This window comes from Erythranthe guttata, chromosome 4 (assembly GCF_056151865.1).
Source record: "Erythranthe guttata isolate IM_541 chromosome 4, IM_541, whole genome shotgun sequence".
NCBI lineage: Eukaryota > Viridiplantae > Streptophyta > Magnoliopsida > Lamiales > Phrymaceae > Erythranthe > Erythranthe guttata.
The window spans coordinates 14355719-14381434 of NC_142536.1; the positions used below are offsets into that span (position 1 = coordinate 14355719).

Here is a 25716-nt window from a genome sequence, read left to right on the forward strand (position 1 = left end):
TAATTCTCTGCTTCTTCGTTGCTTTCTTTGATGACTATTCATCTCTTCTATCTACATCTTTACCCCAAGTTTTTTCTTCCACTTTACGTTGCAACCTCGAGTCCCGTTTTAATTTTCTAGCAAACTTGAAAAATAATAATTTTTTTCATTGAGTTTACACCCTTACTGCATTGATGGATTGAAAAAGAAATGAAAATAGAAAATGCTGTGTGTATTAGTTCCAGCAAGAAGTAGCATGTTAATGGTAAACACGAGTAAAAAAAAAAAACATTTTCTCTCGCTTGTTTAATGAAAATAGAACTTGAGATAGTTTATATCATATACATTGGCATCGTTTAGTTACCAAGATAAGATTAATCAAGATAAAATTAAATAATATAATAAAATTCAATTAAATTATTGAACCGTCGATGATCCAATAAAAATAACACCTAGAAGACAAGATAAGCTATTGATAACATATTATTTGCAGGGCGACCTATCAAGTTATTGGGAATACCAACCATCAAACAAAGTCATATTATTTAGTTAATCATGACTAATCTCCCCAACTAAAAGAGTCAATTGTATTCTACTAATTGTGATCACTATCAAAACTTTTGATAGAAAACAAAATGTTTGAGAAACATAATTCCCCAACTCACCCACCCTCTGCATATCATCACATTATAAAAGCCTTTTTGTTTCATGCTTTGTCAAATAAATAAAAAAATAAACAAACCAATACAGGAGTTATAGTATGATGCCAAAGAAAAAAAAAAAAAAAAGAAGAAGAAGAAGAAGAAATAAAGAAAGGTAAATTGTATAGAACAACCTTTTATGCACATTTTGTACGAACATTGCTACATTCAGAATAATAATATCATAATTATTCAGAAATATTATTGCAATTTTTATTAGCAGTAATGAACTTAATTTTTATGGCATAAGCATCACTCACACACAGAGAGGACAAACAAGGAACACAAAATACATTGAAAATCTCAATTCACAAAAACAAACATTTTATTTTATTTTAAATACAGACAAGTAAACAACCAATGCAAACAAGTTTACAATCATCTTACAGGACAAAATAAAACCTCCAGTATTAAACAATCAATCTTTAGCCTCAACCGCTCGAGCAAATGCATCCCATTCAATTCAGTCGTCCCACGAAGAACGGACAGAGACACTACGAAAATCACTTCCTCTGTCCTTGTCCCATTGTTCCATTTCCTTTGCACAAGCCACCCCCAAAGGGTTGCAATCGACCATCTCAATCTTCAGCCTAATCGATGCACCAAAATATCTTCGAGGGATCTCTTCTAGTTTGTGGCACCTTTTCATTGTTAGATGCTCGAGACATCGAAAGGCTTTAATCCCGACCGTCCATTGCACCAGATCAGAGTCTTCAATTACAAGAACCTTAAGCGATCGAAACGCCTTCTCTTGAGTTTCCCATTTCGCCCCTCGAAAGGCATAGCATCGCAGTTCTAGCACAATAAGGCACGACAGTGTAGCTATAAGTCTCATGTATTCCCACGGATACCCAAACCCACTCAAACTTAAGCATCCAATACCACCTGTATCGAGTGAATTGGGAAGGCTCGGTGGGACCATAGTTTTGGACATAGAAATAGGATTTGAAATAACACAATAGAGTGATCCCTGAAGATTTAACATAAGATCGAACAACTTTGATGATTCGGCAACATCACGCGCATAATCAAATTGAACTCTCACCATTTAAACGATCTACTCATCGGTGAAAACCAGACTGCCATCGGAGACCGCACGCGCCCCAAGAAGGTCATGTGCGCAGTTTCACGCGCCACTGTACCACCGTCGAAGAATTTCACGCGTCCACGCGCCGACACGCGCCGCTCACTCGCCGTCACGTGCCGACACGCGCAACATACTGCCGCTAAAGAATTTCACGCGCCGACACGCGCTCGCCCACGCGCTCCACACCTGGTTTGCTGCATCTCTGTGTCGTCATCCTCACGTCATCACTGACATCACAGCCACATCACCACTGCTTTGTACTGCTGAGTCAGCCCGCCACATCAACTCCAGTCCGCCACATCAGCGCCAGTCCGCCACATCAGCGTCAGTCATCTGTTGACTTTGAGTTTTAGGTCATTTTTACCCTATTTTTCGCATAGATTTCAGTTTTTACGTCCGTTTTTATTAAAAAAAAAAAGTATGGACAAAAGAGACAATTTTCTTCCTCGACCCATCCATAGTACTCTCGAGGGAACCAAGAATTACTTATCATGGTCTCAAGCTATGCGAAGTTTTCTCAAAGTCGAATGCTTTGGCCATATTGTACTGGTGCAATCACTATTCCTGTTCAAGCGAAAGATGAAGCAGACTCTGCCTTTGTTGGTCGTACAATTGAGTGGGACAACCACAACCACATGATTCTTACATGGCTCAGAAATACATCAATCCCTTCAATTTCCAACTTATTGGGCAGTTATGGCGATGCCAAGTCCGCATGGGACATGTTAGCGAAACGGTATTCGACTTCTCATGGATCTATGAAATATCAGTTGGTTGTTGAATTGCACCAACTTCGCCAAGAACCAGGGCAATCCATGAAAACCGAACTATCTTTCTCTGCTGCTTTTTTCCAGTACTCTGTTGTCTTGTCAACTTTGAATAAAATATCAGCAACTGTGACGATTAGAAGAGGAAGACCTTCACAATTCTCAGCAATCTTCTTTCCAGCTTTCTCAAGTTGAGGTGGACACGGTGACTCCTCACCAAACACCTTCTCGCGAAGAAGATCCCAACTTTCTTCTTCATTCAATAATCGGACACTGTAAATATCACTACCCGAACAAATATTTTCGACCCTAGTTGTGAGTAGGATTCGACATCGATTTTTGTTGGCATGAAATAACCTTCCCAAATCATCCCACACCTCCATATTCCATACATCATCCAAAACAATGAGGTATCTTTTTGCCTTCAAACTTTGGTACATCATTCTTTTCAATTCTTTCATGTCTCTTTCCTTGAGCAATATTTTATCGGTCTCGGGATTCATTTGAGCTAAAATATCTTCAAGGATCGTTTTTAAGTGATACTTTTTCCCTATGGTGACGAACACACGACCGTTGAAATGACTCGTAATTAATGGATCTTCAAAAAGTTCGACAGCAAGAGTAGTCTTACCAATCCCCGCCATTCCAACAAGATACACGGGCATGAGTTGACAAGTTTTCATTCTATCCAAAAGCCGCGTTTTGATTTCTTCAAATTGATCGGATAATCCAACCATCTTCGACTTCTTTCCACCAAAACAAATTCTTGATGAAACGACGTCATGATCTTCAAGTACGGTAGCGTACTCCCCCTCCATCTTCTTGAGCTTTTCGTTCAAGGAATCAATCTCGGTCTTCACTTCCACCATGTCTAGGGAGAGTACTAGTAGCAATGGATGGATTTCTTCAGATTGAGAAAGGAACTGATTTGAGACATGGGATTCTATTACGTCTTCTAGTTTTCGTACGGCCTCTCTGATTTCTCCATCCAATGCATTCACCCTCTCGCTGCTGATTCTGCTGCGATTATCAAATCGCTTGAGGACTTCTTGTAAGGACAAAAGCTGTTTGTATGAAGATTTTAGGATTTTCTTTGAGGGCGGAACAAAAGAAATTTCGGAAGATTTTAGAAGGCGCTCGATTACGGATTTTAGAGAGATCAAAGCAGCATAAGCCATTTCTATGATCTCTCTCTTTAATTTCTTTCTCACACAAATTTCACGAAGGGATCGGATTTCTGAATTGATTGATTTTGCAGTAATGTAGTAAGTCAACCATATATGTGAATTGGTATTTCATTTGTATCGTCAACTACTTGTTGCCCAAGAAACTGCTGGCCATTATTGTTTGTTTATCATAAACCAGCTAGAGTTCCTTCTTTAATCTTCTATTTTAATATTATCTTTTTTGTACTTGATATTATTTTATAATGCGCATTACATTAATTACAACTAACTTAGTGCCTAAACTATAAGCCAAACTGTAATATGATAACATACAATATAAAAAATCAAACTAAAATGGTCAGTGGCAAAGCTAGGATTCCATCTGGGCCCAAATATATATTAAAATAGGGTCTTTCTAGGGTGAGATACCCCATGTTCTAAACTTTTATGAGATATGCATTAATTATCATTAATTTTCTAAGATTAAATCTGGACCCTAGGAAAATAACATGGCTTATGTTCTAAAAAATTAAGTACTTTACCAAATTATCCTTCGATTATTTTTTTTATTAAATTAATATAAAATTGATTAACATTGAATTGTCTAATTTACCCCCTACTATATTTTAATTAAATAATTAATTTAAATTCATTGTGAATGAGTTTTATTTGATAAATAATCGGAAAAAATGCATTCATTGGAAATCGAACTTGCAACCTCTTAATACATTTATCACTCCTAACCATCCAAGCACATTAACTTATTATAAAATATTTAACCATAATTGTATAAATACTGTTAATGCAAATATTAATTGCAACATTCATTATTATTAAATGGTATTAAATAAATTATTAACAGATTTAATAAAATAAAGTTTGAAAAATATAAAGAATTTCAGGTCAATACGCCAAACATCTATCATTAATTATATATATTAGAAGTATTAATAAAATCCACAATTTAAAAATGTAAAGAATGCTCAATTAAATAAAAAAAATGCATAACTTAATTCAAACTCACTTTTGTTATTTAGTCGATAGTGTGGCAAATCCAAATAAAAATTAAAATAATATGTTTATTTAGAAGAAGAAAAAATTATAACTCATTCCAAGTAGTAGTTTTCTTACTTTAAAATAAAATTATATACTACGAATACTATATTGTGAATTTTCTTTTAATATTTAATTTAATCAACTAGTAAGATTTGAATCGATGAAGTACAAACCCTTTCAATTAGTAAACATTATTCAAATATTTGAATCAGTTGCTTAACTATTGACATAACATGTTACAAAATTGATTTAACTATTTATAAGTAATGTCTAGTATCTTTTTAATTCAATTTTGTCATAAAAATAATAAATTTAATTCCTAACACATGTAAGAACCTAATCGTAAATCATAATATTTTATCAAAGCGTAATATTTGAACCAATTAAGCTCAAGTCCTTTCAATTCGTAAACATTATTCAAATATTTGAATCGATTCATTAGCGCGCTCAACTATTGAAAAGAACGTCTTAATCAAATTAACTATTATTAATTAAAGTGTAATACATTTTTAATTCAATTTTATCATAAAAAAATAATTCCTAAATTACGCATGAATCAAATCATAAGATTAATTAAAGTGTATGATTTGAATCAATTAAGCGCAAATCCTTTTAATTTGTAAATATTATTCAAAAATTTGAATCGATTAAGTTCAACCACTGACAAGAACGTATTAATCGAGTTAACTATTTATAATTAAAGTCTAATATCCTTTTAATTCAATTTTAACAACAAACTAATAATTTAATTCGTAAAATCGTAAGAATCAGATCGTAAATCGTAAGATTTAATCTAACCATGAACCGATTAAATCTTACGATTTTTACCAATTAAATTTTATTATTTTTTATAATAAAATTCAATAAAAAAAGTTACTAAACTTTAACTATACACAGATTGATTAATACGCTATTATAAATTATTGAGTTTAACTGATTCAAATATTTGAATATTGTCTACGAATTGAAATGAGTTGAGCTTAATCTATCAAATTTTTGAATATTGTTTTTGAATTGAAAACACATGGGTTTAATTGATTCAAATATTACGATTTAATTAAATCTTACAATTTACGATTCAATTCAAACTTCAAATTCTTTCGAAATTAATTTTTAAATTACACGAGTCGAACAACATTTACTTAGATTTTTAAATTATATTATATAAAGATTTGTTAGTATGGGATATTTTTAATATATAATAATAATAATTATTATATGAGAATTAATAATTTATTTAACATTATTTATATAAGTTTTATAACCATTATAAATTGTAGTTTTATGATATATATCCGTATTGTTAGTTTATTGTCAATTATGTGTTGTGTCTTAATGGTAAGTATTCTTGTGTGTTTTCAAATGGTCATGAGTTCGAATTCAGGTTGATACAATTTTGGATTGGTGGTTTAATGATTTTTACGAATAATGATATAATTGACATTATAAATTTTAATTCAGCAATAAATATATATTTAAAATTGTTAAAAATATAGAGGGTAAAATTGACATTACATTAATAATATATAATGGCCGATTTTTTGAAAATATTAATTATACGAAGGGTATTTACGACAATACGTAAATGAGGAAAAATTGGATTTTTTGGCAGGGACACGTGGCGCAATATAAAGGAGGTATCTCATAAAAGTTTAGAACATGGGATCTCACCGTAGAAATACCCATTAAAATAAGGGTTTTTTGCAACGACCACCCCTCTGTAATTTCGAATTGTCGAAAAACTCCTCATGTTAAAAAAATTAGCAGGAACCCCCTGATGAAAATTAGTCAAAGGCGAAAAAGCCCCTGATAGCATGTCGTGTGTTGTACGCGCGGCTTAAGCAACTGAGTATGTATTTTTATATATGAAAAGTCAAAGATGCCCTCTTAAATTCTTTTATAAATAGGATAAATCCAATTGGGTTTAAATGCAAATAATACAAACCTTTGGATCGAATTATAATTTTCAAGATTTTTTAAGCAAACAAAAATAATATATATTTTAAAGAACAAAGAAAAAAAAAAAAAAAATCTCGTGTTCTTCCCCGAATTTCCTCCTCCTCCGCCGTTCATCGGTAATGGAGGATTTTCAGCACATGCGTCCTTCAACAACATTTTTCCGGCGAGAAGGACCGGTTTCGAATACGGGGAGTTATTTCGACGAGAAATAAGGGTGGGGGTCTGTTTAAAGGTAGATTTTAGGGGGCAAACATTTTCCGGCGAAATCGATGGTCGGCGATTTCTAAAAGTGGGGTCTGGTTCGTTGTAGATTCGACGCAGGAAATCACTTTTCGGACAGATTGAACAGTATCACTTTGACTCTGGCGAGTTGTGAGGAATGATTACTCACAAAGGGAAAAAAACAAAGTTCATTCTTTTTTCACATTGTTTTTTTTTGTAAGAGTTTTTTTAATAAGATTTTCCTGTGTTGGAGAAGATTGTTTTGGGTTTTGTTCTAATTTCTTTTGTGTCTTTTTTTTCTTTTACAATTTCATGTTTCTTTTGTAAGGGAAAATTAGTCATTGTATAAAAGTCTACAGCTAATTTTAACCAAAGGGGCAGTGTGCTTCGTATAAAACAACATAGGGGAGTTTGTGCTAATTTTTTGAACATGAGGGTTCAAATTCACCTCAAATTTGATAGTATTCACCGGGAAGAAGAAGATTGCTCCTCGTCAAGAAGAAGCTAAGGAAATTGAGAATCGATCCTCTTACCCACAAGCCTCTGCCACCATCCACCAACGCCGACGAACCACCACCGGAAACAGCGGTGGAACCAAAGATAATGAAGGATAATGTGGAGCCCACTCAACCATTGTCAGCCAGTCAGTGGAACACAAAATCGAGAGCCCATTTGATGCCACCACTAACTACATCGACGAAATCCGATTGAATACCATAAATTTTGCTCCCCCGATGAAAATCCATCAACCCCGACCCCTCATAATCTTCATCTTCCTCCTATTATTGCCCCGGTGGCGGCGGGCGCTCTTCAAACGAGAGCGAAGATAATCATCGCTGATTTCTGAGGATTATTAGCATATGGGACGATGATTTCATGAGCAGTACTTGGGATTTGTTGGTTGACAATGAAATAGCTATGACCATTTTCGGAAATGGCGAACACATATGAAGTTGGGATTTAAAGGTAAGTTTAGAGAAGAATGAGAAGGATAAGAAGAGAGAAATGAGATGAGAGGGGGGAGAGAGAGAGGAGAGGACTCCTTAAAAATGACGAGAAGTTGAAGAACATAGAGAGAAAGAGGAGAAAATGATTGCCAAATAAGTAAATTTCAGATTATAATTGAACGATGTTATTTATTTGACGTTGACCATAAATAACAAGGGTCGTTTTAGTACCTTTCGTAGTTTTGGGGTATATGGGACAAACCTCATAGTTTAAGGGTGCAAACTGTACATTCGTACATTTCCCTGATAAAAATTGGAAGGACTTAATACATATATCGGTGTAATATAGTGGACAATTTTTGACTGAGGGCCCGTTTGATTACCTCTTATTGGCCTCTTAATGATAGATTTCTGTTGAATCGGTCAGCGTAATGCTATTTAGCGTGTTTGGAGGGAATATCTTAACTGAAAGATTTATTGCTTACCGATTCATCCGCAATTCTCACGCTTATTCGGTCAGACCTAGTTCTGAATATTTTATTTATTTATTTTACCCATAAATAACCTTGTAAATTCCAACCTTACCATCATAAAATATATCTCCCTACGAGTTTTTCCATCACCAACTGCTCACACGTCATAAAAATCCAAATAAACTCTGCAAGACTGTTCGTCAAATTCCCGAGTAAGTTTTTTTACTCGGGGTCGTATTTTCTTCAGGCTGGTTCTTGGGTAGAGGTAAGTTGCTTTCGTTTCTCTATTTTGCATATTTGATGAATTTTCTTTTTTATGTAATCATGTTCGTTTATTTTTCCCCTTATGTATTGGCTATGGAGCAGTCCTTTAGCATTATTTGCGAAGTCGCGGCCCACCTGTGTACTTCCATATCCTAGGTATGCAATTTGATATCTCGATTCTCATGTTTATTATGCTTTCCTATAAAAAAAACTGTGCGTCTTTTTATGATGTTTGGCCAATTATTATGGTCGGAAATATATTAGCAGGGGTGTAAGATTTCTTGATAGCACCACTGACTTGTCACACAATAGCACCATAGACTTCTGCAATTCTATCACTTTTCCTTCTGTGCCCATGATACATAGAGTCAAGAAATATCATCATTTAAGATAAAGGCGTAGATATTTCCACTAGCATTTGTTTATTGGGTTATTTCTTTTAGTTGCTTTGTATATGAGACTGTTAAATATAATTTGATAGCTCTTAAGTTATATTATGTAATTCCAGGTTCGGGTCACGGTGGTCGTATACCAAACAATCGCTCGGAGAAGTTTTAATTACGTAGTTGTAATTCGTTTTTTACTTCTACTATTTAAAAAAAAATAGTAGAGGTAGAATCTTGAGAATAATATCTTTGACACCAATCAAACTCTAAAAAGATTATTAAATATAGCCATCAATTTTCTAATAAATTAGAAACCATTAATTTCTTAATGAGTAGACACCATTCTTTCATGTGATGAGCTTGTACTTAGGAGCCTCCATAATCAACTTCTTCTAAATTTACATATAAAGCAACATGGCAGAGCAAATATAACTTTTAAGAATAGTTACCACCAAATTATGTGATATTCTTCTTTGTGAGACACTTTTATATTACGTTAAATGTGATTTTTTTTTAATTTTTTATGTATTAATATATAAACTGTATGATATACATACACCTGCAATGTTCAAATTTTATTGTTGATGTTAGCATCACCATTTAAATATAAACTGTGATATACTATGATATAAACTGTATGATACAAATATAAATATAAATTGTATGATATAAATATAAATATAAATTGTACCATTGAATATATACATGTGTTGTGTCTATGCATTTAATATTTTACTTTAATCCATTATCTACAATCTTCTTTTTGGTAGATGCATCAGAGAAAGATAATAAATTTCTCTGACAAATAAATATTGATGAATATAAGAATGGAGGAATCGGATGAAAATAATAGGGTCAGATGGAACAACAGTGAAGTAGATAAATGTTTTCTCGAAGCGTGTATGCAAGAAGTTGCTCTAAATGGTAGAGAATGAGGTAGTCTGAAGTCAGAATCTTGGACCACAATTATGAATACTTTGAAGAAAAATCATAACTTTGTAGTTTGTCAAAGACAAATGAAGAATCGATATGACTACTCAAAACAAAAGTATCAAACTTGGTTGCCGTTAACTATGAAAACAGACAATATTTACAATCATGCCACCAACACCATCAACATGACAAAGGAAGAGTGGACAGAGTATATAAAGGTTTACTGTTTAGGTTTTTATTGGTTTATCTTACTTTTATTAGTAATTATAAGATTTTATTAAGAATTATAATTTGATACTTCAATACTGCTCATCCTAAGGAAAAGATCTTAAGACTTGCACCCCTACCTTATCCTGACCTTTGTAAAGCCCTATTTGACGGTGCCACTGCTACAGGTGTTCATTCTTGGGGACCTAGTTCCCAAGATCAAAATCCTGGTGTTACCTCATTTTCTTCAAGTAATGTCCGGAATGTGGAACAAAGTGACATAGAAGATATTTCTTTTTGTGATGAAGATGGAAGAGGGTCTCAAACTAATGATTTCTCCCATAGTTCTCAAGGAGAAAAGTCCTAAAAGAAAAATAAAAATAGTCAACCCTTGCCCAGTGATACTAATTTAATAAATGAGATGTCAGCAGCTTTGAAGTTTATGATTAAAAATAATAGTGGGCCTTCAGTTACAGATTGTATTGCCAAATTGGATGAACTTGAATGGGATAAGAAAGACATCTTATATGTTTCAGCTGTTGTAATCATTGGCAGTTGTGCGGGACATAGAGAAGCTTGGATGGCGCTTCCTAAGGATAATGTCGGAGTTCTGAAAGCATGGATTAAAAGAATTGGACAAAATACGGGATTTGAAGTTTAACTTGCAATGGCTTATGTATCATATTTTAAGAATTTAGTAGTATTTATTATGTTGATGGATTTATTTTAAGTTTCGTAAGTTCTTGCAAACTTTTTATGTTATTAGTTTCAATTTTAGTATCAGACTTGTTTAGTTGGTACTTTTTATAATAAACTTGTTTTACATTTACCTTGTGAATTGAATTCGCTTTATGATTCAATATTTTGCTAATGATAGTTTACATTCTCAAATATTTAATGTATTGATCATTTTTGTTAACAGATCAAATATGGAAATTTACGAGATTATGATATTGATGATGATCTATTGGTACATACAAGTTAGACCGAGATATTTGATAACAACATCGACAGCATCGACATTTCTCGAGCCCCACCACCAGCTTTACCCCTCCTTACACCACCGGTCACCACCTTCCTTCCAAATCCGCAACCCACGAACATCAAAATCTTTTCAAATTGGCGAATTCCTCTCTCCCCAGTTTCACTCTGCCGGTGGCAGCCCCGATCTCAGCAACAAAGGCGGCGACGGCGGCGGCGAGCAGGAGAAGATTCTTTATAACCATCTTCACCCATACACAACTCTCTATGTCGCTAAAAATTGGTGGTTCCAGACGGCGGCGTTGTCGAGGAAGAAAATTTTGAAGAAGGAGTGGGTGGCTGTGGTGCGAGACGCCGGCGGTGGCCGACGGACCGGAACGATGAAGAAGACGACTCTTCTTTTCTTTTCTTTTTTTAATTATTTTGTAATTTTAGAAATTACAATTTGGTCCTCAAAATGTAGGTTATTCATAATTTAACCACTCAGATTTTTTTTAATTTGTTAAAGGGGTAATTATGACATTTCACCGTGAAAATAACATAAAAAATCGCACAACCCGCGAGTGAGTGACACGATTTGCCTCCAGGGGTCTCGATGCCCTGACTTTGTTAACACAGGGGGGTTTTGGTGAATTTTTTTTTGACAGGGGAGTATTTGACAATTAGAGATAACACAGGGGTGGTATTTGCAATTACTCCTTAAAACAACCTTCCCCAATCAAATCCCCCTTCAAATCCCTCCATCCAATAGATTATTCATCGAAATAGAGTATTTTCGTTGCATGTTGCCCCTTTATATGTTATGTTTTGTTGCACTAACCCCTTAAAAACACTATCATTTTGCACATTGCCCCTTTAAAATGGTATTTTTATTGCACATTGTCCACTAAAAATTGGCTTTTGGGGCAAAGTGCAACCAAAATAATATTTTAAAGGGCGATTATCCAGTTTTTTAATTTGATGAGGCTGATTTATGGGCTGATGACTTACTTCAGGTGGCAGATATTATTAATACATATTATTATTACATCACACCACTTCATTACGCTGAAATAACCGTTGAATTTCTCGATCGGAAATTTTGCATCAAAGAAGAATTAATAGCGGGAGGGCTTTATGATTATGGAATGGATATGTTTAGCTAACATCATAAATGATATATGAAAATCCGTTTTTGTTGTTGTGTGTGATGAGATACTAAATTTGTGGATTTTATGTTGTTTAATTTGTATCCGTAGTTTAAGTTATTGACAGACTCGGGTGGATTTGTTGTTATTGAGTATTCAAAAGATTTGTTGTTATCCGTAGGGCATGGGGGACTCGAACCCTAGACATTTTACCCTATAGGTAAAGACTAGGTACGAACTCTCCTAATGACGGTTGGTTTATTGTGGATTGTTGATATAGGTGAATTGCCATCTAACAAAAGTGCACGTAAAATGTGATGGTCCAAGGTTGAAGCCTTTTTTTTTTTACTATAGTAAGAGCTCATGTTGGTGTCCAGCACTCTTGATTAATTATCTAAGAGCTCGAGAGTTACCGGTCGAAATCTCGTTAAATGGATAATTTACAAAATTCGATCAAGTTAAGCATTGCACAAGTTATATCTACAAAGGGTACAAATTTAGACCGGATGGCCTGTTTTAATAGAAAAATCGGATGCCATAGAATGATTGACACGTGGATAGTTTAAATAAAAATATAATTAAGATTCTAATAATTGGAAAAAAAGAAACAGAAAAAGAAAAAAGAAAACCCCAGCATAACCCGTAACCCGTCTAACCCTAATTATAATAGCGTGATTTATTAAGAGTTATGACTTACGAGTGCCACATGTCAAAAGATTAGTGGAATCCGATTTATATTAAATATCGGCTGATCCGCTCAGAATTTAATCTCATCTACAAAAATAAATTGTAGCAGACAATAAAAGTAATTGTTCTACAATTTTATAAAAAAAAGAAAATATGATTTAACACTATGATACTCCAAATCGATAAGATCATCAATCCATGGTGCATAAATATTCTTATGACCATAGTATTCATCTTGTGCTAAAGCAACAATATGTATCACATTTATTCAACATCAAAAGAAATCCATACCAAAAAACAAAACAAACAAAAAAGTTGCATGCAAAAGGCAGACTTTCCCACAAGACATTCCCAAAGTTATTATTTACTTGTGAGTGGCAACCGCAAGAAGAGGCACAAGTCTATGTACCGTCGCACCAGGGCTTTCGGTCATGTCCAAATCTTTCCCGTGTAACCCATCAGGCAATTCCCAGTTAAATTTATGCATGAGATTTGCTAACACAAACTCAATAGTAGCGGTAGAAAATGCAATCCCAGGGCAACCCCTTCTCCCGGCCCCAAACGGGATAAGCTCAAAATCGAGGCCCTTAAAATCAATAACATTTGACATGTTCAAGAATCTTTCAGGCTCAAACTTTTCTGGTTCGTCCCAACAATCAGGATCTCTCCCAATTGCCCAAACATTAACAAACACCCATGTTCCTCGTAAAACATCGTACCCTTTTATTTTCACATCGGCCAAAGCTACCCTGGGTACTAATATTGGGCCTGGTGGATGATAACGAAAAGCTTCTTTGATCACTGCTTTCATATAATCCATTTTCTCCAAGTCATCGTCCGTTATATCCTTTTTGTCTTCCATGATATCTCTTACTTCCTTTTGCAATTTTTTCATCACATTTGGGTTTCTTAAGATCTCTGACATTAACCATTCGAGAAATGTGGATACGGTATCAGTACCGCCTGCAAATACGTCCTGCACAACCAAGACACACACATATAAATATATATATATAACCCAACAAGAAATTGCAGACCCACCCCTCCTAGTCAAAAAAATGACCACACCTCCCCTGCATGCTTAAAATCACTAACGGAGCGTGCGAAAAATCAATTCTACCCTCATTTTTCCATTTTATTTAATTAAAAGGGAAGTAGAAAAATAGAGAAATTTCATTACTTAAATTAAAAGAGTAAAAAAACTATAAGGGTATTTCAGTCTGTCAAAAAACTCAGAATAGTCAACTTCGGTCAAATGGATAAAACTGGAAATTCACATTTTTTTCTGATGTCATCAGTTTCCGTCCAAATTTTGTACGGAGGGACCAATGGAGTACGCGGGGACATCTAGTAGGAGAGATATATGAGCAATTTTTACTAGGAGGGGATGAGTCTGCAATTTCACTATGTAGGAGGGGGTCCGAGTGAAATTAACCCTTTATATTAATTAAATTACCACTAGTAATTAAGCATATATATATGTTGAAGAACGTGAAAATATGAAGATGGAGATCGAGGGAATTGAATTGCCAAAAATTATGAAGTGTAGCATCAGATTAAAGCTGAGGTGGAAGAAGGTCTGCTTTACCATGATTGTACCCAATGCGGACACAATTTTGAAGGACAAAAAGGTAAATTCACTCCCATACTAAAGGTGTTACTTTTTTAACGGTTGACTGAAAACGGTGGGGGTCCATTGTGGTACGTTTTGTAGTTCACCCATTAACTATATATACATACCCCATTTAGTTTACGAGTGCAAACTGTACTTTCCCGTTAGGTATATTAATATATACATACATATATATTGAAACAATATTATACTTACCAGAATTAATGCTTTGATGCAATCTCTGTCGATGAGTGAGGCATCCGCACTAGTTTTATCACTGACAATCTCAATCAGATTATCGACGAAGCTATTTTGTGGAGTTTCCATGTGTTGTTGAATCACATCCTCTAGGAAATCATCAACTTCCTTGGCGACTCTCTCCACTTTCTTATGGAAGCCATTAACACGACTAATCCAACCAAGAGATGGAATGAAATCACCGATATTGACGATTCCTGTGAGCTCCGATAAATCCGACAACAACACCATGAATCTCTTCCCCTTTTCCCACTCACTGCACTTCACTCCAAAAGATGACCTGCAAATCACATTGTTAGTCAACTCAATAAACATCTTACTCAAGTCAATCACGGCTTTGTCGGAAGAAGATATTTCCCTGCAGATATTTTTCACGACAAGGGCAGTTTCGTCTTTTCTGATGGAACGGAAAGATTGAACCCTTTTGTTATTGAGGAGATGGACAGAAAGAATGCTCTTCATCTGCCTCCACAGTTCGCCGTAGGGTGCCAACGAGACGTCTTTACCGTCGTAGAAGAGTTTGTTAAAGGCATTCATGAATGGCCTATTAGCAAAGTTCAGGTCATGAGTTTTCATGATCTCTCGGGCACCGTCTGCCGAAGAAACAATAAGTACCGGCACACTGCCGAAGTGAAGAAGCATGATTGGCCCATGTTTCTTCGAAAGCTTTTCGAAATTCCTATGAGGGAATGACGACCCTACTACTATTTGATGGATATTTCCGATTATTGGCAGCTTTCTTGGGGACGGAGGAAAGTTCTTTTTCTTCGCGAACAACCATTTCGTCGTAATGGACCACAACAAGAACATAGATATTATAACAATTGGAAATATTGAAATTTCCTCCATTCTTGTGTTTTTCTTTACTGATTCTATATGTCTTCACTATATGTCTGCAAGACAGGTTATAATCAAACGTATTTGACTTATTTATGAATTGATAATTGTTATTTTAAGTTAACTTAACATCCACGAGGGATCTGACAACTGGCTTGGATCTACCGCGTGTTTTTTATAATATTCAAGGGTCGTTTGGAAGAAGGCAATTCCAAATTTCGGTTGTAATTAAATAAAAGATAAATAGCATTTGACCCCTCATTAGTTACAAGTTTTTGCAAATGACTTTCTTTTGCTTTTGCTCGTAATATCAGCACATATAACATAACCAACCCCCTTGTGCATGGCTAATAGGGGTAGCTTTCCTTATGTGCTAATATTGCGAGGGGAAGGGAGTCACCTGCAAAAGCTTGTAACAACACTTAGTTAAATGTTATTTACACTTAAATAAATAATATTTTGGGTAAGTTACAAGAAACTAGCCCCCTACCTAAACTAAACTCAATTTACAAAACAAACAAGTTAAATAATAACCCAACGTGTATGACTTATTTATTAATTCATAATAATTGTTATTTTAAGTAAACTGCACATCCACGAGAGATTTGACGACTGGCTTGGATCTACCTCGTGTTTTTCAAATATGGGTAAATGATAAATAGGGTCATAAAAATGACATGTAATTAAAAAGGGACATCCAACTTTTTTGTTTTCCAAATATATTCAGATCATTCTAATTTATTTGCAAATAAGAAAAATCTTTGTATTACCCTCAATTTCTTGAAACTCTATTTCAACACCAATTTCATGATGTACACCATAATTTAGCCCCATTTCTCCAGTTAACCAATTTTGACCCACCACCGTTGGAGACCGCCAGTCAGCCGTTGTTGACCGCAAGTCTCCAACGTTGACTTTTTTTCCAGCAGGTCAACCGCTGGTCTCCGTCGTTGACTTTTTCTTTTTTCGAAAACTATTTTTTTTCTGAATTTTTTTTTTCTGGCAGGTCAACCGTCGTTGACCGCCGGTCTCTGGCGTTGACTTTTTTTTCTTAATTTTTTTTTTCTAAAAAAAAAGTATTTTAATAATATTATTGTCTTGGCTGCTGCGGGATGTGATAAATGTCGTTCGAGCTTTAATAATACCGTTACGACTTCAAACACGATTTTGATCATTTTTAATTTCAAATTTTGCAAAACCTGAAAAAGAGAATTTGTAGTATTCTGAGTTAGTTTTCTAATCCAACTTGAACCACCAATATTGGATGTCGGACAAGAAAGATATATATGAATCAATGGATATTGCCCACAACTTTGATATATTGAGGTATCTAAAATTCAAAATGTGACTCATTCATGCATAACTTTGTCACACGGCATCCAATCTAGCATATTTAAGTTGGATAAGAAAGCTAACCCAAATGACTACAGTTTTCGTGTTTTGAATTTTGCCAAAATCAAAATAGAAATATGTCAAAATCAGGTACGAAGTCAAAATGATATTAGAAAAATTGAAGCGACATTTAACATTTCAGGCTGCTAAATTATTGTCTCCAACAGTAATTTAACTAACTGGAGACAGTAATTTAACTGTCTGAGACAGGCGTTGACCTTTTTTTTTTCCTCTTAATTTTGTTTTTTCTTATTAAAACTATTTTAATTATTACTGTCGTGGCTGCTAAATTACTGTAAATTACTGTCTTCAATAAATAACTGTCGGAGACAGTAATTTAACTGTCTCAAATAGTAATATTACTATCTAAGACAGTAATTTTATTGTATTAATTAATTTTATCGTCTTGGCCTGCGATTTTGCTGTCCTCGACCGTAATATTATTGTCTCCGACCGTAATATTACTGTTTCATGCAATAATATTACTGTTTGGGATAGAGTCTATATTAGTAATATTACTGTTCGGGAAAGTAATATTCATAATGCTACTGTCGCAACGTAATATTAGTGTCGGAGACAATAATTCTACTCCTTGGGACAGTAATATTACTAATTCGGTATTTAATATTACTATTTCAGACAATAATTTATGTTGTTAACACAGTAATTTATCTAATGAACAATGAAGAAAGTATGGACCAATTTTTATTTTTTTATTTTTATTTTTATTTTTTTGCTACAAAATTTTTTTTAAGTTTGAGTATAGTTTCGAATTTGTAGTGTATTTTACTTAATATTTTGATTTTAATGTGATGGAATAAATTTGAATGTGATGTGTTCTTTGACCTAATAGTTAATTTTGTGTTATTAGAATTGGTAATTAATTAATTACATCTTAATTTATTATTTAATATGTTAAAGAAAAAAAAAACTTGCAACGTTTTTGTACAACGTTGCAAATAAGTGGGTAAATAATTGCAGCAAAAATCATTTTCGTCGCAAATTTGCACAAACCAATTGCGACGTTTTCGCACAATCGTCGCAAGATGACTAGGAGATTTGCGTCGATTGTGAAATGTCGTCGCAAATGAAAATAAATTGGCAAATACGAATTGTTGCGACGAAATATGGAAGCGTCGCAACATTCTGCGACGACAATAATGTTTTGTCGCAGGCTTTGCGACGAGCTGTTTGGCGACCTTTTTTTGTCTCCATTGCGATGATTTTGATTTCGTCGCAAGTGTTCAATTTTCGTCGCCAATATCCTTTTTTCGTCGCAAATTTTCGTCGCCAGTGTTGTGTTTTGGCCTAGTGGCAACGCCGGAGATCAGCGGTCAACGATAGTAGATCGACCGGAAAAAAATTTCGGAAAAAAAGTTTTCAAAAAAGAAAAATTCAACGTCGGAGAACCTCCCGGTCAACGCTCGAATCTGGCCGGAAAAAAAAATTCAAAAAATTATGAAAATGGAGGTTAATGTGATATATTTGTTCAAATCCGGGGTCAATGTGTATTATTGAGGAAGTTAGAATATAATGGATGAAATTGATAAAAATTATATTATGGAGGGTATTTTAGACAAATACATGGGTATGAGTTCATTTGCAAAACTGTTTTTTGTCTGGACCAATGTGCATTTAAGTCCCTTGTCATGGGTCTCTTTGTCATTTGCCCTTTTAAAATATTCAAAATTCGTTTGAAAGAAGGCAATTCGTACTATCGGTCGTCAATAAATAATATTTTGGGGAAATTACAAGAAAACCCAGAACTTAGGTTAATTTACAAAACAACCCCCTCGCCTATTCATGTTTACCAAAGTTTGTCCCGCAAGGGATGGCCTAGCGGTTGGAGCAAATGAGACTGTGTTAATTGACCCTGGTTCGAATCCCCTTGTCAACGGTCGCTAGGTCGAGCTTGTGACACATGGCTAGCCTGGTATGGTTTACATCTCTTGTAGGGTTTTCAAGCTATTATACAAAAGTGTAGGTTTATTCATTGCACCTATATGATTGACTGTGGGTTCCTTCTTTACCCAAAAAAAAAAAAATTACCAAAAACTTTCTTGAACTTACATTGCCAACTTGCGATGTGAATTTTGTTGGTATCATGGTAGTTAATCTCGCGATATACCGCGATATATATCACGATACGGTATGCTTCCAATCAAAACGATACAACTCGAGTTTTGTATCGTTTATTGATAAATACCGTCAAATATCGCGAGATATCGTAACCTATCGTTGTATCACCATACGATACGATATTTACGATATTAGTCGACAATTAAAAAAATGGAAAAAAAAACGAAAAAAAAAGAAGAAACGCAATCAATTGCTCTGAAAAACGGTTTCGAATAAAAAGAATTCAATATCCCAATCCTATTTCTCACTTTTGTCTTCAATTTCTTCACCAACCCTTGTAATATCGCAACCCTAATTCAATTTCTATGGATTCTTACGATTCAAGACCAATTCAAGGCTTTTTTTATTGGGTTTTGCGATTGATGATGATGAATCATTTAAAATTGGTAGGTGAGGATGATTTAAGTGACATCGATCTTCAAAATTATGAGAGATCGAATATTATAGAAATTAGGTAATCGAATTTGAACTTAGGGCCCATTTGGCTAAGCTTCTTTTGAACAGCATAAGCTCTTACATCTGATAAAATGTTTCAAGAGCTGATAAGTTGTTACATCTTACTTTTAGACTTATTTTTTTAAGTGTTTGGATAATGATCTTACAAGTTATTTTTACTCATTATAAAATCTTAAATAAATAGGTTGGGTAAAGGTAGGGGTGTAAACGAGCCGAGCTCGAGCCCGAGCCGAACTCGCCTTATTTCATGAGCTCGAGCTCGAGCTCGAGGAGCCTATAAATTTTAGCTCGAGCTCGTATACGAAACGAGCGCGAGCTCGAGCTCGAGCTCAAGCTCGGCACAACCAAAAATCCATCCATCAAATTTATTTTTTCAATTAAAAAAGTAATATTATTCTTTCTTTATTTATTATTAATAATATCCATTATTATATAATATTAATATGTATTAAAAAATATAGAGAAAAGGTAAAGCTCGCGAGCCTGCTCGCGAGCTGTCGAACAACTGAAATGAAGCTCGAGCTCGACTCGTCGAAAAGCTCGGGCTCGTGAGCTCGAGCTCGAGTACGAGCTTTTTTCGAGCAAGCTTCGAAAGCTCACGAGCCGGCTCGTCTCATTTACACCCCTAGGTAAAGGTACTTTTAATTTTAAAAAAAAATTATTTGCTCTCAAGCAGCTTATAATATTTTGAATTTTTAGATCTTTTTAAAAAAAAATACCTAATACACTGGAATAACTTATAAGCTCTTAAACATCTTATAAGCTATTGTCAACATCTTATAAACCTAGCCAAACACCCTCTTAGATGATGTTATTTGTCATATTTTATAATATGATTTTGAAACTTGAATTTATATCTATTTTGAAATAAGTAGTTATATTACATTTTACATGTTTATAATATTTTTATAATGTAGATATATATTTATTGATATTTTGATAGTTGGTTAAATATCTTACGATACGATACGATAACGATATGGTTCGAGATGTGGAGCAAAATGATATGAGATATTTTTACGATCCGATAACCATGGTTGGTATAAATATAACAATCTGCGTAAATAGTTGAATAAGAATTACACTTACATGGAAGTAGAAATTAACCGACAATATGAAGAACGAAAAATCGACTGAGGCTTGCAAAAGCAATGTCCTTAAGACAATATTTTTGGGCTGTCTACGGTGCAACAGTCACTCCCGGTAGTCTCCCAAGATACAACAATCGGATACTTCGATATTTGCACAAATTCGAAGCCCACGGCGAACTAGAAACGTAGGAACGAAATTTTGACAAAAGAGTTTTAGGAAGAAATTCACAAACGTCTTATTATCTCTTGTGCAAAACTAATCAGGTTTTGTCTTATTTATAGATATTTAAGAGTCCTTTTATGAATGGATATGTAGTTTTGAAAAGAGTTAATTTCATAAATAGATGTGTTGTCGGAAAGAAACCCATTCATTCCAAACATGCACCTATTTAAAATACTCTAATTATTTTATTCAATTAAAAATTCCATCAAATTTTGATAGAATATTTCTCAAAATATACCAATTTTAAGGGTAATTGTTGACAAGATTATTTCATGAGGGGTAGTTATAAGATATCGAGTAGTTATAAGATATCGACTGTTCTGTACCAGTCGATGTGCATGAGGAGTTTTACTGTATTACTGTTAAACCTATACAGTACTATAGTTTGGACGAGTTAATTGCACAGCCCCTGTGAAAAGTCTAATTGCTAGAAAAGACCCCGTGTTAAAACAATTAGCATTTACCCCCCTATATCGCGTCTTATGTAGCTCACTGGCCCTTGCATTGAATTTAGAAGTTGACTTAATTGAAAAGACAAATTACCCCTGGAAATAAAGAAAAAGTCCAAAACCCCAATATGATTATACCAATTATATCTAAATATTTATACATATTTGTTTATAAATAATATTTATTTCTATTTTATTTTCAAAATATATTCTATAATTAATTTGAAGTAGATCTATTTTTATTTAAAGGGTCTATTAGATATAACCCCCTTAAACATTCAAATAATAGGGGTAGACCCAAACTTAAATTTGCCATTTTGATAAAAACCCAAACTTTTCTAGATTACATAATTACCCTCAATCAAATCCCACAAATCCCGTTACTTTACCTTTTGAAACAATATCAAACCTCTCCCTATTTTCCCGTTAAAACACTATCACCACAAACCCACTATAAAAAAAACTGCAAAACCTCCCAAAACCAGAAATTTGCATGGCCGTGGATCGGCGATTTTTCTGCACTCCGACCAAGCCTCCGTAGGTACGTCGTCGCCACTCGCTGAATCGCTATCATCCATCGATTTGTTGATATGTTTTGGCTAAATCGACTATCACGTTTGTGTAATTGCAGATCTGTTATAATCGCATACTGAATTCGAGCACTAAATCAGTGATATTGCGACAATTGATGGGCAGGACATCCACCAGAAGTGATATCGTCGTTGGGCGCCGTCGCCGTCGCCGTCACTGCTCCAATCTAGGGTTACTCAAATCTAGGATTACTCAAATCTAGGGTTTTGATAATTCTTCGGCTCATAGTTGATTAACGAGATGCATAGTCGAATTACATCTGTATTAATATACTATCCCATATCATTTAATAGACTATCCCACTGGTATAATTTTACTATGGATCTCGTTAATCGACTATGGGCCGAAGAATCATCAAAACCCTAGATTTGAGAAGTGACGGCGGCGGATTTGTGTTTTAAAATTAATAGACTATCTCATATCTTTTAATAGACTATCCCATGTATCTAATTCGACTATGGGTTTAGTTAATTGACTATTGGAAAAATAATAATATATATGGAAACTGAATAATATGTTTGTTTGAAATACTAATCAATTAGGGTAATTTTCCTTATTATATGAAAACTATTAGGGTAAATAATAATATATATGAAAAAATAATAATATATATGGAAACTGAATAATATGTTTGTTTGAAATACTAATCAATTAGGGTAATTTTCCTTATATCATGTAATAGACTATCTTATTAATCTAATTCGACTATGGATCTCGTTAATCGACTATGGATCCCGTATTATTCAACCACATAGTATATTAATAATTTCAATATAGTACATTAATCTGCTATGATAGTATATTACGGTTATAGTAGTGATATGAAATTGTGTTACAAACAATATACCACTGAAATGACAAGAACATTGAGAACAACACCAACGTAAAGTATTCCAACATAACCAATAAAATAGTACATTAATAATCTCATAATTTCAATCTAGGGTTTTGATAAAATACATAAAACACATCATAACACAATCAAACCAATATGTCGAGTTAAAAAACTCTAGTACATTAATAATCTCATAATAGTATAATAAAATGATAATGGTAGTATCATACGGTATTCATAATAGTATACTACTGTATTACAACGGTTTAACACTTAACCGAAGTTACCGAGCCATTACATCGTAAACACCTCTTTATAGCAACCAACCCACCAAACCTCAACAAAATCCGTACGAAATTCGCCATCGAAAAAACCTAAAATCATGAAACAAAATTAAAAATGCATAATACTAAAAAATGATTAAATAGACTGCAAATACATTTGAATGACAATACATTAATATCATCAAAAATAAACTTAAAATGCAAAATCCATACGCTAAATTAAAAAAGACTACGAACTATATTTTAATGTACTACCTAGCACACTTAAATCGGCTGTTATAAACAAATAAACCAACTATCGATCGGGATAAAAAACATGAACTTGACCACAGCGGACAATTATTCCGATTATTGCATAAACCAACTACGAAGCTCATATAAAACAACTCTGGTCCGATCTGCGTGAACTATCCTCTTCTAACTCTGTCAATCCTCTTCCAAACAAACATCATCTGCCAAAAATAACGATGTATATATGACGACGTAATTTTGTTAAAAAACGTTCTACTTAATAGAATCAGTATCAACACAACTCTTAAAAATGTCTAACCACCGTACACGACAATCCTGTACATACAGCGAAAATAAAAGCGAAAAAAGACGCATTCATACCCGCTTGACGGTGAAGAAATCTTCAAAGGCAATTAAAACGATGGAACGCTGGATAAATCTTCAAAAAAAAATTGTACACGATTTGATAGACACGATTTGATAGAACGGCCAATGATCTCACGTAAATTTATTCCGTGATTTTAGAATCACGTATCAGCAAATCTCATATCACGTAGTTAAGGAAATAAATGCCGTTCAAAAATAAAACAGGGGTATTAAAGGGAAATTATATAATATATTTTGCCAAGTTGACAAATTTGGGTGTATCTCAAAAAGGGAAAAATTAATTGGATCTACCTCATTAGAAAATATGAACAAGCGGGTTATCCCTAATAAATATGTAATATGTCAAACAAACAAAATTCAAAAATATTTTATTCAATATTAATAAATCATAGAAAAAGAAAAGGAAAACAAGTCGTCATCTTCTACATGCCTCCCCCGCACCGCCGCCCCCTGCCGGCTGCCCCCCTCCCCCACCCCAACAACCACCAAACAACTCACCCTGAAAGAATTTATGGTCCCGAATTCGTATTATACAGAGATGTTATCTAAAATGTTATGACACTTGAGACAACATGCAGCGGAAATATAACTATTAAAAGACAATGCTCAGAATTAAAAAATGTTCACAAGTAAAGACTTGTGAACTTGCCCTTTACAGGACGGAAAAATATATTAAAATCAGTATTCCAAGAATACAAACAGAAGAGTGCGAAAACTTCTTCCTTATGAGTGAATCTTTTTCAAGATCACTCTTACAACCAAATCTAGATACTAAAAGAAAGATATCAAAAATTCTAGATTTCAAAGAATGTACTCTTAAAGAGTACGTACAACAGATCCTAGAAACACACTAAAATTCTCGAGATTAAACTTCAGCTCTCTTTTTGTTTCTTCGAAATCTATAACAATCTTGAGTCTTGAGTTTGGTATTTATAGACTTGCCAAGCTTCCACTCTTCAGCCCATGATCTGCAAGAAAACCAACCACAAGTGCACTCAAGATAATGGGTTAGTGGGTTAGTTAGGAAGTTAATATAAATTCCATAATTAAATCCACTAAGCACTACTTAACCCCACTTAGCCCACTAACTAAGATTTAGTTTGGAAGTTAAGAAAAGTTAAAAACACATTGTGAATTTTATTCACGTGTTTCAAACTCCCCCTTTTTTGACTTTCTGATCAAAACTAAATCGTAGTCAAAGACTCCCCCTGAGATATTGCTCGAACTCCCCCTGAATTTGATACCATTTGAAAAACATAGAAACAATAAATTAAAACCAAATTCAGCAAGATAGTTCAACAAAAGAAATAATCAAAGTGCAGTCCTAAACAAAAGTTCAGAGGGAAAATAAACAAAACATAAACAAAAATATTGTTCATGAAAACAATCTAAAGTAAAATATCTAAAGTCTCCAAGGTCTCCTCAGTTTCAGCTGCTGCTCCTCCTCCATCACTAGATCCACTGCTTTCTTCTTGAGCTTCCCCCTCTTTCTTTGCTTCCTCTTCATTGACTCCTTGCTCTCTGCCTCTAGCATCCAAAGGATGAGATGTTCCTGCTTCAGTTTCATGACCTTTTTCTCCCCCTTTTTGATCAGAAAGGGCCTTCTGAATCATCTCCACCATGGACTGATGATAGGTAATCTGAGCTAGAGAATGAGTAAGCTGCTGCAATAGAAGATCTCTAGGAACAGACACAAGAAGGTTAGAAGTGTTGTCAACATGAGGTGCAACACCCTCAGTACCAATGTTATTTTGACCTGATTCAGTTGAGAGAAAATCATCTCCATTCCAAGGAAGATCTTGAACATGAGGAGCCCTCAGAAAATTTTGAGACACAGTGATCATGCCTTGTGGGGTGTGAAGATATTCTGAGTCATCTTGGCCCAAATTTTGAGAGAGTAAGATGGAATAGATGAGAGAAGGATAGGGGAGGTGAGTGGAAGGTGAAATTTTCTGGGCAAGATGACCAATAGTATCAAAGAACAGTTTG

The 25716-nt window shown here is 34.3% G+C and overlaps 2 protein-coding genes across 2 annotated transcripts; both read right to left on the minus strand.

Moving 5' to 3' along the window:
• Window positions 1-2533: 2533 nt before the first annotated feature.
• LOC105973305 (putative late blight resistance protein homolog R1A-4) lies at window positions 2534-3869 on the minus strand. The gene has a single exon (XM_088817538.1). It carries the CDS (start codon window positions 3710-3712, stop codon window positions 2534-2536), a length of 1179 nt encoding a protein of 392 aa, XP_088673664.1. The 5' UTR covers window positions 3713-3869.
• Window positions 3870-13045: 9176 nt separating this feature from the next.
• Window positions 13046-15707, minus strand: LOC105973582 (cytochrome P450 736A117). The gene is made up of 2 exons (XM_012998615.2): window positions 14771-15707; window positions 13046-13918 (listed from the first exon to the last, which is right to left on the minus strand). Exons 1-2 carry the CDS (start codon window positions 15659-15661, stop codon window positions 13307-13309), a joined length of 1503 nt encoding a protein of 500 aa, XP_012854069.2. The 5' UTR covers window positions 15662-15707; the 3' UTR covers window positions 13046-13306.
• Window positions 15708-25716: the final 10009 nt, after the last annotated feature.